This window comes from Homarus americanus, unplaced genomic scaffold, assembly GCF_018991925.1.
Source record: "Homarus americanus isolate GMGI-L3 unplaced genomic scaffold, GMGI_Hamer_2.0 scaffold37639, whole genome shotgun sequence".
Taxonomy (NCBI): domain Eukaryota; kingdom Metazoa; phylum Arthropoda; class Malacostraca; order Decapoda; family Nephropidae; genus Homarus; species Homarus americanus.
Window position 1 is genome coordinate 147,501 of NW_024753154.1, and position 12,908 is coordinate 160,408.

The 12,908-nt window shown below is 45.6% G+C and overlaps 1 protein-coding gene across 1 annotated transcript; it reads left to right on the forward strand.

The window, feature by feature from the left end:
• The first annotated feature begins 1,957 nt into the window (after positions 1-1,957).
• On the forward strand, positions 1,958-2,890 carry LOC121855295 (pollen-specific leucine-rich repeat extensin-like protein 3). Its single transcript, XM_042350172.1, has one exon. The coding sequence runs from the start codon at positions 1,958-1,960 to the stop codon at positions 2,888-2,890; it is 933 nt and encodes a 310-aa protein (XP_042206106.1).
• Positions 2,891-12,908: the final 10,018 nt, after the last annotated feature.

Consider the following 12,908-nt stretch of genomic DNA (forward strand, 5'->3'; position numbering starts at 1 on the left):
CTCTACCACCCACCACACACACCCTCTACCACCACACACCACACACCTCTACCACCACCACACACCCTCTACCACCACACACACCCTCTACCACCCACACACCACACCACCTCTACCCACACACACACCCTCTACCACCACACCACACACCCTCTACCCACCCCACACCCCTCTACACACCCCACCCCTCTACCCACACACACCATCCTCTCCACCACCACCATCCTCTACCCACCACCACACCTCTACCACACACACCTACCCACCACACCCTCTACCCACACCACCCCCACTACCCCACCCACACCACACACACCTCTACCCACCACACACACACACCCCTCCCCACCACCACCACACACCCTCTACCACCACACACACCCACACACCTCTACCACCACACCACCACACCCCTCTACCACCACACACCTCTACCACCACACACACACACCTCTACCACCACCACACACCCTCTACCCACCACACACCCTCTACCACCACACACCTCTACCACCACACCACACACACCCTCTACCACCACACCACACCACACACCCTCTACCACCACCACACACCCTCTACCACCACACACACACTTCATCTGGCCAGGCCAGTGTTGAACCTCGTCCCCTACCCACTCCTCCCTTCGCCTCGTCCTTTGATCATCATATGCTTGTATTGACTTAACAAGGTGTAACAAGGTAAGATCAGCAGAGGCGAGGTCGATAGAAACGCCGTTAGGGGCAGGAGTCACCCCCCAGTCCCAACTAATGATACGCCTCGGATGCCCCACCTATTGAAATAAGTCTCGTAAAAATATAAAGAGATGCCCAACGAGGAGGAGGAGGAGGAGGGCAAGAGTTTCTGCTACCGCCTCCGCCCATCTTGGATCCAGTCACTTCACTGCCCTCTGCTTCTCACTCCTCTTGTGTCTGATTATGCGAAACAATTCCAAATATTTCTCACCATATTTCGTCCTCTTGCTCAGGGATTAATCTGGGTGTTATATTCGTTTTATATAATGGGTATTGTTTTGGTACTGAGAGGTGTAGTGTAGTGTCCGCTGTGGGTAATAGTGTAATGTTTTTTGTTGTTTGTTATGAACTACTGGAGGGCATTCGTCCGTCCGTCAAGGTCACAACCTAAAGGTTAAGGTCAAACATTGTCCAAAGGAAAACGGACATATTATTCCTCTCTCCCCCCCCCCCTCTCTCTCTCTCTCTCTCTCTCTCTCTCTCTCTCTCTCTCTCTCTCTCTCACTAGAACACTATATGACCTAATTTCAGGTGTTTTTGAGAGTTGAACCTCGACTTATTACCATACTGGTGACAGCTTTACCCATTTGTTTACATTTTCTGTTTGTTGATCTGTGGCCATATCTGTACTGTTGTTATGTATATATATTATTATTATGTGTGTATGTATTTATTGATGATTATTATTATTATATATTTATTTAACCTAAGTTTGTCATGGTTTCCAAATTTTCAAGTTTGTTGACATTAATGATCATCACATAATGATGGCTTCTCCTTGTGTGTTCACCATTTCACGTGTGTTCATTAGTCACGTGTGTTCACCATTTCACACGTGTGTTCACCAGTTCACACGTGTGTTCACCCAGTTCATCTGTGTTCACCAGTTCAAGAGTGAGTTCACCAGCCCACACCTGTGATCACCAGCCCACACATGTGTTCACCAGCCCACCTGTGTTCACCAGCCCACACCTTTGTTCACCGCCCACTGTGTGCACCAGCCCACACCTGTGTTCACTAGCCCACACCTGTGTTCACCAGCCCATTGTACACCTGTGTTCCAGCCCCTGTGTTCACCAGCCCACACATGTATTCACCAGCACACCTGTGTTCACCAGCCCACACCTTGTTCACCAGCCCACACATGTATTCACCAGCCCACACCTGTATTCACCAGCCCACACCTGTGTTCACCAGCCCACATGTGTTCACCAGCCCCACACCTGTGTTCACCAGCCCACACCTTTGTTCCCAGCCCACCTGTGTGCACCAGCCCCACCTGTGTTCACCAGCCCACACCTGTGTTCACCAGCCCACACATGTATTCACCAGCCCCACCTGTGTTCACCAGCCCACACCTGTGTTCACCAGCCCACACATGTATTCACCCAGCCCTGTGTTCACCAGCCCACACCTGTGTTCACCAGCCCACATGTATGCCCACACCTGTGTTCACCGGCCCCACCTGTTTCACCAGCCCACACCTGTGTTCACCAGCCCATACCTGTTCCCAGCCCACACCTGTGTTCCAGCCTACACCTGTGTTCACCAGCCACCTGTGTACCAGCCCCACACCTGTGTTCACCAGCCCACCTGTGTTCACAGCCCACCTGTGTTCACCAGCCCACACCTGTGTTCAGCACACCTGTGCTCACCAGCCCACACCTGTGCTCACCAGCCCACACCTGTGTTCACCCAACCCACACCTGTGTCCAGCCCACCTGTGTTCACGAGCCCCTCCTGTGTTCAGCCCCACACCTGTGTTCACCAGCCCACACCTTTCTCACCCCACACACCTGTGTTCACCAGCCCACACCTGTGTTCACCAGCCCACACCTGTGTTCACCAGCCCACCTGTGTTCACCAGCCCACACCTGTGTTCACCAGCCCACCTGTGTTCACCAGCTCACACCTGTGTTCACCAGCCCACCTGTGTTCACCAGCCCACACCTGTGTTCACCAGCCCACACCTGTGTTCACCAGACCACAACTTTGTTCACCAGCCCACACCCGGCCCCACCACTTCCACCGAGGTTGAGCTGTCGCACTTTGTCGATATCCAGTGCGATTTACGCACTTTCTCACCGACAAACTTTTCTCACTCTTCGCGGAAATATCATCATTATGCGCGCTGACGGCTCCAGGGGCTGCACGATCACCTATTTGTCTGTTGGTCGTGGTGGTGTTATCTTTTTTCTTTTTACCCGGGAAGGAATGTCTTTGTTTTCTTTGTGGAGTTTAGTTGTTGAAGAGAGGCGGTCGTGTAGTGTGTGTGTGTGTGTGATGGCGGTAGAAGCAGCACTAGTGGTGGTGGTAGTGATGCTAATGATGTTAATGTGGCAGTGATGATGGTGGTAATGATATTGTGAAGATGTGGTAGTGGTGAGCGGCAGTGATGATAATAGTGGTAATGGTGGTAATAGTGTAATGGTTGTGATAGTGGTAATGGTGGTAATAGTGAATAATGGTGGTGATTAGTGGTAATGGTGGTAATAGTGGTAATATGGTAATAGTGGTAATGGTTGTGATAGTGGTAATGTTGGTAATAGTGGTAATGGTATGTGATAGTGGTAATGGTGGTAATAGTGGTAATGGTGGTGATAGTGTAATAGTGGTAATAATGAATAATGGTGGTAATAGTGGTAATATGGTGATAGTGATAATGGTAGTAATAGTGGTAATGGTAGTAATAGTGGTAATGGTGGTAATAGTGGTAATGGTTGTGATAGTGGTAATGGTTGTGATAGTGGTAATGGTGGTAATAGTGGTAATGGTGGTGATAGTGGTAATAATTGGTAATAGTGGTAATGGTTGTGATGGTAATGGTGGTAATAGTGGTAATGGTGGTGATAGTGGTAATGGTGGTAATAGTGGTAATAATGGTTGTGATAGTGGTAATGGTGGTAATAGTGAGTAATGTGGTGATAGTGGTAATGGTGGTAATAGTGGTAATGGTTGTGATAGTGGTAATGGTGGTAATAGTGGTAATGGTGGTGATAGTGGTAATGGTGGTAATAGTGGTAATGGTTGTGATAGTGGTAATGGTTGTGATAGTGGTAATGGTGGTAATAGTGGTAATGGTTGTGATAGTGGTAATGGTGGTAATAGTGGTAATGGTTGTGATAGTGGTAATGGTGGTGATAGTGGTAATGGTTGTGATAGTGGTAATGGTTGTGGGTAATGAATCATCCTCCACTAACAACGACACATATTGATTAAGGTTAAGAATTATTACATGTTTATTTTTAACGCTGGATATACAGGTGTGTGTCTCAGAAAAATGTAAACACACTACCTTAAATATTTTCTGGGAGATCGTGTGATGTGAATGGGAGTCCTGGCTACCTTATGTGAGGACAATCTTGCTGTTGTAATATTGTCCTCACTTGTTGATATGCAAGGTCTCCTACAAGTGAGGACAATCTTACCTCTTTACACACACACACACACACACACACACACACACACACACACACACACACACACACACACACACACAAACGATCTCCACGCAAATCTGCAAGGTAACATGTATACATCAGACGCTCTCCTGTATAAGAATGAACCTTGGCAATTTGCTTATCGTGTCTCTATTGTTCATCTTCTACTATTATCACCAATTTAACTTTCCTTACTTGTGTCTCGTGATTAAGAGTGAATACTTATCATGGGACTCATAGAGTTTGTATAAGATAACATACGAGGTCCCTTGTGTGATTATATATTTGTGGAAGAGGATAATTATAGGTTGTAGTTTTGTCGTTTTGTTCATTTTAGTGTTGTTGTTACTGGTAATGTTTAAGTAGTTAAGTAGTTAAATAATCCAGTCTAACAGTTTTATATACTACTGCTTAACTTTCCTTTCACCCTCCTCCTTACTCTTATCCACATTCTATTCCTACTCTCCTCCATATCCTCCTCCTCCCTTCATCCACCATCCACACACTTATCCGCATTCTCCTCCACTCCCTCCTCCACACTCTTTTCCCACACTCATCCACACCTACTTCACCCCCCCCTAGTGTAACCCTGAACTATAAACCCTATTAGTATAACCCCACTTCTCATCTTCAATTTCTCGTTTATTCTGTATTTATCTCTTCTTTATTCTTGCTGTTATCCATCGCCCGTTGTCCGTTATCCGTTGTTCGTTATCCTTTGTTGTCCGTTATCCGTTGTCCGCCTATCCGTTGTTCGTTTTCTGTTATCCGTTGTTCGTTGTTAGCTATCCGTTGTTTGTTGTCCGCTATCCGTTGTTCGTTTCCGCTATCCGTTGTTCGTTGTTCCATACGTTGGGTAAGACTGGACTAAGCTTTCCAACATATTATCTTCCACTTCTTCATCCTCTCTTCCTGTCTTCCCTTCTTCCACCTCTCTCCCTCCTGTTACCCCCCATCTCTCTCTCTCTCTCTCTCTCTCTCTCTCTCTCTCTCTCTCTCTCTCTCTCTCTCTCTCTCTCTCTCTCTCTCCTTGACACCTTCACACTTTAACAAGGGTAAATCATGTTACCCAAACTCCACCTTTGTTCTCGACACCTGCACCTGTGCCTCCGCCTCCTCCTTCACAGTGGTGCAGTTGACTCCAGAATCGTATCGATTTCACGTTTTATTGCCAAAGTAGCACTTAAGTGGATTTTGTGAAGGTTGGTGGATAATGTCATGAGTACCTGTGTGTGTGTGTGTGTGTGTGTGTGTGTGTGTGTGCGCTGGGTGTATTACCTCGATTATTTACGTCTTAATCATCTTACAATTGCCTTTTGTAATAATAATAATAATAAAGAATAATAATTAGAAAAGTACATTTGTATATAATTGTAATAATAACGAAAATATTGAAACTAATAAAATCAGACAACCCAAGCTTACCCTAACCTAACCTAACCTAATCTAACCTCGGCCAGGGCAGGTAGTGTTTGGTATCACCTAGAGTTTACCTGAGGATAAGGACTGGACAGACTCGTACTATTTTACAACTACCCCTCCTGTTTACCTCTCGAGGACGACCTTGAGACTAGTGCCTCTCCTCGATGGTACCAGTTAAGGGGGAGAAGAAGTAGGGACGCTAAGTAATGTACATTCGTTGTCATTATTACCTGTACTGTAACTACCTCACCTGTACTGTAACTACCTCACCTGTACTGTAACTACCTCACCTGTACTGTACCTACCTCACCTGTACTGTACCTACCTCACCTGGTTGACTCCTGTCCCTTCTTTATTACTTGTTATCAGTACTTGGCGCTGGCCTCCCCCTCCTAGAGATTTCACAGACTCCTATAGACTCTCCCTACAGAGACTTACCTCCAGAGACTACCCACCCTCCAGAGACTTACCCCTCGAGACTCCCCTCCAGGACTTAACCCCTCCAGAGACTTAACCCTCCAGAGACAACCCTCCAGAGACTTACCTCTTCCAGGACTTAACCCCTCAGAGACTTAACCCCCAGTAACCCATCTCCCCTCCCAAACTCCCCCCACCCTTCTAGCCCCTCAGTCCCTCACCTTCTGTCTCCGTCAACTTTCGACTACCAATCTGTCTCTCACTAGCCCTTCTGGGTCCTTCCCTAGGGTCTCATCTGGAGGAGGAGGAGGAGGAAAGGGTGAAGAATACAGAGGAGGGGTAGTAGGAAAAAGGGAGGAGGAGGAAGAGATTGATACATTTAGGAAGATAATGAAGGAAAAAGAAACGCTGGAACCTGAACTTTTTCCAGGTGCAGTTGAAGGAAGATACAAGTAGTGTGAACAGAAAGGAGAAAATATAAAGGAAGAGGAAGCAAAAGGTCGTCTTCATGTCATGATTTATTCCTCGTGTGTTTATGAGTTAATGAGAGGAGTAAGGGAGGAGGATGACAGGAAACAAGCAATTGTGGTGTTGTGTGTGTGTGTAGGTGTGCGTGTGTGTGTGTGTGTGTGTGTGTGTGTGTGTGTGTGTGTGTGTGGGGGGGGGGTGGGTGTAATAGACAGACAGACAGACAGACAGACAGACAGACAAATAGGGAATATAGTTGAGAAATCTGGTGAAGGTGTGTAGTGAGGACAGGTCAGAGCTAAGGTCAACCAATGTCTTGTCAGTTGTCTTGGGAGAAACTTATAACTTATGTGAACTTGACCTTTAATAAAGTTTTTAGTGTCGTAACCAATAGGACTCTCTCTCTCTCTCTCTCTCTCTCTCTCTCTCTCTCTCTCTCTCTCTCTCTCCTCTCTCTCTCTCTCTCTCTCTCTCTCTCTCTCTCTCTCTCTCTCTCTCTCTCTATATTAAAATAAAAATAAAAAGTTTGAAGGAACCCTAGTAATAGGTTGGTTCTTAATAATGATTCTGAAAAAAACGTAGAGAAGAGTGAGAAAGAAACTAAAGGACCTCCTTCTAAGAGCTCTCTGGACCCCGTCATTGTCCCGGAGACCAGGAGTAGAAGAAGGTGGGGGGGGGTGAAGGAGGAAGCATCATAAGAGGAGGGAGGCCAGGAGGGGAAGGCAGCGTATGAGGGTGAAGGAGGTAACGTAAGAGGAAGAATGGAGGTAAAAAGGAAAATGGGAGAAAAGGGAGACAGCGTAGACGAAGAGGGAGGAGGAGGGAAGGTGAAGGAGGGGAGCAGGGTAGGAGGTAAGAAGAAGGGGAGGAGTAAGGATTAGGAAGGGACATGTAATGGAAGGGAAAGGTGAGGAGAAGGTTGAAGAGAGGAGTAGAGGAAGATGGGGTGAGGGGGAGGTGAGAGAGGAAAGAACCAAGGTAGGGGAGAGGTAAGGAGGAAGGAGAGGGTCCAGAAAGGGAGAGGGGCAAGGAGGAAGGAGAGGCAGAAGAGGAGGGTAGAGGAAAGCAAAGAGATAGGTTGGTGTGAAGGGCAAGGAAGAAGGGATGATAGGTAAGAGTGAAAATAAAATCAAGAGGATGGTGAGAGGTGAGGAGGAGGAAGCCCGAGGAGACATGAACCGGACTGTACAGGTGAAAGAGAGAGCATGAACAAATAAATAAAAAAAAAACAAGTCTAAACAAGAGGAGGAAGAAGATGATGTTAGATCTACTAGAAGAAACAATAAAAGCAAACACACATAATAAAGAAAGAAGAAAGAATAAATCGAATAAACACAAGGCAAAACAAAGAGAGAAGGAAAATATGATAAAACAACAAGAGACAGTAAAGGATAATGCAATGACAGAGATGGGGAGGGGGGAGGGAGATGATAACGTTGTGGTAATAATGAAGAGAAAGGAATAGACAAACAACAAAAAAAAGAAGAAACAGAAAAGAGTCATGAATGCAAGATTAAAGAGAGAGACAATGATAATCAGGTAATAAAAGGACAGAATGAAAGAAATAAAGACAATATAAATATAAAAGACAATAAGAAATAGAAATAAATTTGACTGAATTAAATAAAAATTGTGTGAAAGAAAAACGTCAACAAATGCAAACAGAAGACCAAGAACAGGATAAGAAGAGATAAAGGAGAATTACATATATGTAGTTTTAAAGGATGCAGGGGAGAAGAATGTGAAGGAAGACAGAAGGAAGGAAGAAGGAAGGAAGAAGGAAGGCAGAAGGAAGGCAGAAGGAAGACAGAAGGAAGGCAGAATGGTGAATGGAGATATAAAAGAGAGCAAATAAATGAAATGAAAGAAGAGATTCGATATACATCATCTTGTATAGAATCATTATACATTATACATCGTCTCATATACTTAAACCTTCATTATACTTCGTGGTTATGAATTCACTCTATGTCGTCGTATACCGAATCATTATACTTCGTTATTTATCGATTCATTGTATACATCCTCATTGTTATAAATATTCATTATATCTCCTCAAGAAGTTCGTTTTACGTCATCATATACAAAATCATTATACGTGATGTTATTTTGAGGACGAGACTCGTGTTGTCGTGAACTTGTGGCAATATACTGTAAACCCGGGGGTGACCCTTATGATGAGAAAATAACTTATAATGAATCTCAATCTTGTCTGGCCGCTTTGTGTTGGGTGGATGGTGGATGTGTGTTGGGTGGATGGTGATGTGTTGGGTGGATTGGGTGATGGTGGATGTATTGGGGATGGTGGATGTATGGGTGGATGGTGGATGTGTTGGATGGTGGATTGTTGGGTGGATATGATGTGTGGTGGATGGTGGATGTGTTGGGTGGATGGTGGATGTGTTGGGTGGATGGTGGATGTGTTGGGTGGATGGTGGATGTGTTGGGTGGATGGTGGATGTGTTGGGTGGATGGTGGATGTGTTGGGTGGATGGTGGATGTGTTGGGTGGATGGTGGATGTGTTGGTGGATGTGTTGGTGGATGGTGGATGTGTTGGGATGGTGGATGTGTTGGGTGGATGGTGGATGTTTGGGATGGTGGATGTGTTGGGTGGATGGTGGATGTGTTGGTGGATGGTGGATGTGTGTTGGGTGGATGGTGGATGTGTTGGGTGGATGGTGGATGTGTTGGGTGGATGGTGGATGTGTTGGGTGGATGGTGGATGTGTTGGGTGGATGTGTTGGGTGGATGGTGGATGTGTTGGGTGGATGGTGGATGTGTGGTGGATGGGATTGTTGGGTGGATGGTGGATGTGTTGGGTGGATGGTGGATGTGTTGGGTGGATGGTGGATGTGTTGTGGATGTGTTGGGTGGATGGTGGATGTGTTGGGTAGATGGAGGATGTGTTTGGTGGATGGTGGATGTGTTGGGTGGATGGTGGATGTGTTGGGTGGATGTGTTGGGTGGATGGTGGATGTGTTGGGTGGATGGTGGATGTGTTGGGTGGATGGTGGATGTGTTGGTGGATGGTGGATGTGTCTGTGATTTGAGTATATACCCAGAGAGGGGGTGGGATGGGAGGTACCAAGGAAGAGTCGGCAGAGGTAAAAATAGAGGTAACAAAGAAGAGGTACTAAGGGGATGTACCAAGGAGGCATCAAGAAGAAGGTATAGATAGATACTGGGGATAGAGGAGGTATCAAAGGGAAAAGGGTAGATAGAAACAGAGCCAGACTATAGTGTAATATTTTTGTGGTGTTGTTCTCTTCCCTCCTCTTCCTTATTTATCATTTCTGTGTTGTTCTCCTCTCCCTTATTTATCACGTATGTATTGTTTAATTAGTTTATTAGAATGTTTATGCGTGTTTTCATGTGATCATATACGTAGTCTCTTGGTAGAGCCTAGAATATTAACCTCCATTTATCTGGGGTATAACGATGGTGTGTGTGTAAATAATAATAATAATATAATAATAATAATAATAATAATAATAATAATAATAATAAACGGTTTATTAATAGAGTTGCAGCCGGTGGCTGAAAATATACAAACTTACATGTGATTTAGACATAATGATATGCGTTCAATGCATTTACAGGGCTGTACAGTATAAATCAGAAGTTGTTTATTATTTTAACAATAGATGGGATGGTGCTGTTCTTATATCTATCAGTGCGGCTTATGGGCTGAATTTTGTTGTAGTGGCGGACTGTGCGGGGTGGGCAGGGGCTGCCGGTGGCAGGTAGGCGATGACGAGGTGGTGCAGTAGTCCACTGCCAAACCTTGCTAGTGTGGTGGTAGTCACTGAAGGATGGCATTCCAGGGTGGAAGAGCGTTGTTGTAGCCGGAGTAGTCTGCGCCGAGCATGATTCTGGGCCCTCTTCTGTACCTTCTCTAGCTGACGTTGTTGGGTAGAGTTGAGAGAAGACGACCAGGCTGGTGACGTGTGTGTGTGTGTGTGTGTGTGTGTGTGTGTGTGTGTGTGTGTGTGTGTCTTTCCGGCTTTCTGTTTCCAGCTTGATCTCTCTCTCTCTCTCTCTCTCTCTCTCTCTCTCTCTCTCTCTCTCTCTCTCTCTCTCTCTCTCTCTCTCTCTCTCTCTCTCTCTCTCTCTCTCTCTCTCTCTCTCTCTCTCCTTTTTGACGGGAGGATTAAAAACTATTATTTTTGATGGCCATTAAACCCAGGGGCCAAAGCTAATGGTAACGTAAGGTTAGGTTGGGGCCTATTAGTACAGCCGCCTATTTGACCGGTTACCAAGTCTCATCCAATTAAAAATCGTTCTCGTAATTGGGTATGTGTGAACGCATACACAGTTACTATCTTAAAAATTTCTCAAAAATAGAAACCCAAATAGCGTCCAAATTTCACTGTGATAATACCTCAGCAAAATAGTTTCTGTTGATTTCAGTTTAGAGTTGGGAGGAAGATAACACCTGAATATTTTTGAGAATATAGAACCAGGTTGGTGCTTCCTGGCATAAGTTTAGTAATACCTGTTATGTGGATATGCAAATGAGAGTATAACACTTCACGTTGAGTATGCTGATAGTAGTGGAGTTAACTTTATAGGCACAGTTAAGTTCCTGTTATTATTTTTTTTTCCTCAGAGAATGTTCTGTGCTGAAGAACACCCAAGATCGATTTTTTTTTCTAGTTTAATGAATCTCGTCTTAAAAATATTTTAGGTTTCTGGAATTTAGGGACATTTACCAATGATTAGTTTTGGAGTGCGGCTGTCGCGTGGATACAGTGCTCACCTCCTATCCCAAAGTCGGTGGTTCGATCACCGGGCACTCTCAGTTCACCCAGCTGTAAATGGGTATCTAAGTTTACAGCTTGTGGAAGTGAAGACTGTCGAGTGCAGTACCGGCCATGCTGCCTCCTTATGTACCGAAGGCTTAGTATACAGTGTGCTGTATCCACACTGCCCCTAACGGTCAGTCAAGCGTATGGGACCAACTTTCAACCTTTCTTATCATAATTTGTAAAGTGACAACAAGTTTAGATTCAGTGCTGTGGCTGTGTGTGTGTGAGTGTGGGTACTGTGTATGTGTGTGTGTGTGTGGGTACTGTGGCTGTGTATGTGTGAGTGTGGGTACTGTGTATGTGTGTGTGTGTGTGGGTACTGTGGCTGTGTATGTGTGAGTGTGGGTACTGTGTATGTGTGTGTGTGTGTGTGGTGTGGTGCTGTATGTGTATGTGAGTGTGGGTACTGTGTGTGTGTGTGCGGGTACTGTGGCTGTGTATGTGTAGTGTGGGTACTGGCTGTGTATATGTGAGTGTGGGTACTATGGCTGTATGTGTGAGTGTGGGTACTGTGGCTGTGTATGTATGAGTGTGGATACTGTGTATGTGTGAGTGTGGGTACTGTGGCTGTGTATATGTGTGTGGGTACTGTGGCTGTGTATGCGTGAATGTGGGTACTGTGGCTGTGTATGTGTGAGTGTGGGTACTGTGGCTGTGTATGTGTGAGTGTGGGTAATGTGTATGTGTGAGTGTGGATACTGTGGCTGTGTGAGTGTGGGTACTGTGGTAGGATTAACAAATGATTGTAGGGTTTAACTGTTTGCAGATTACTGGAAAGGTTATTTGTGCCGATAAAAACAATTACTATGAAAGGATTTTGTTGGTTTAGTTACATTGAACTGATAGGTTGTGACTACTGTAATGAATACGGAGACACAGTGGACGCCGTGTGTGTAAATATTGCCGGAGATATACTAACTCCTGTGTACGTCGGGGTGTAGAAGTGAACGCCAGGAATGAACTCCCCCCCCATCCCACAGTTCCCCTCTCCTCTCCCCCTCCTACAGCTCCCCTCTCCTTTCCCCCTCCCATAGCTCCCCTCTCCTCTCCCCTTCCCACAGCTCCCCTCTCCTCTCCCTTCCCCACAGCCCTCTCCCCTTCCCACAGTTCCCCTCCCCTCCCACAGCTCCCCCCCTCTCCTTTCCCCCCCCATCCCACAGTTCCCCTCTCCTCTCCCCCTCCTACAGCTCCCCTCTCCTTTCCCCCTCCCATAGCTCCCCTCTCCTCTCCCCTTCCCACAGCTCCCCTCTCCTCTCCCTTCTCCCCTGTTTCCTCCCTCCTCCCCCCCCCTTCCCCTTAGCCTAAACCAACCAGATAAATAATTGTCGTTGGCTGGTAGGAAACTCACAGGTCACTGCCGCTTGATTTTTATGCATGAAAAAAGTCGCAACATTTTGGTTTATTTTTATAGAAGCTTATTTCTCCTGGCAATTTACTGCGACCGACCTTTTATTTATTTTATTTTTATTTTATTTTATTTATTTATTTTATTTATTTATTTTTTTGAGGAGAGGGGGGGTCCGTTGGTTTCATGTCGATTGTCTGATTGGTAATGGTGATTGTTGTGATGAGGTGTGTAGGGATTGTTGTGGTGTGG

What these genes read in the sequence shown, in the direction of transcription:
- LOC121855295 (XM_042350172.1), top strand. Translation starts at nt 1,958, where the DNA reads ATGTGTTCACCAGCCCCACACCTGTGTTCACCAGCCCACACCTTTGTT.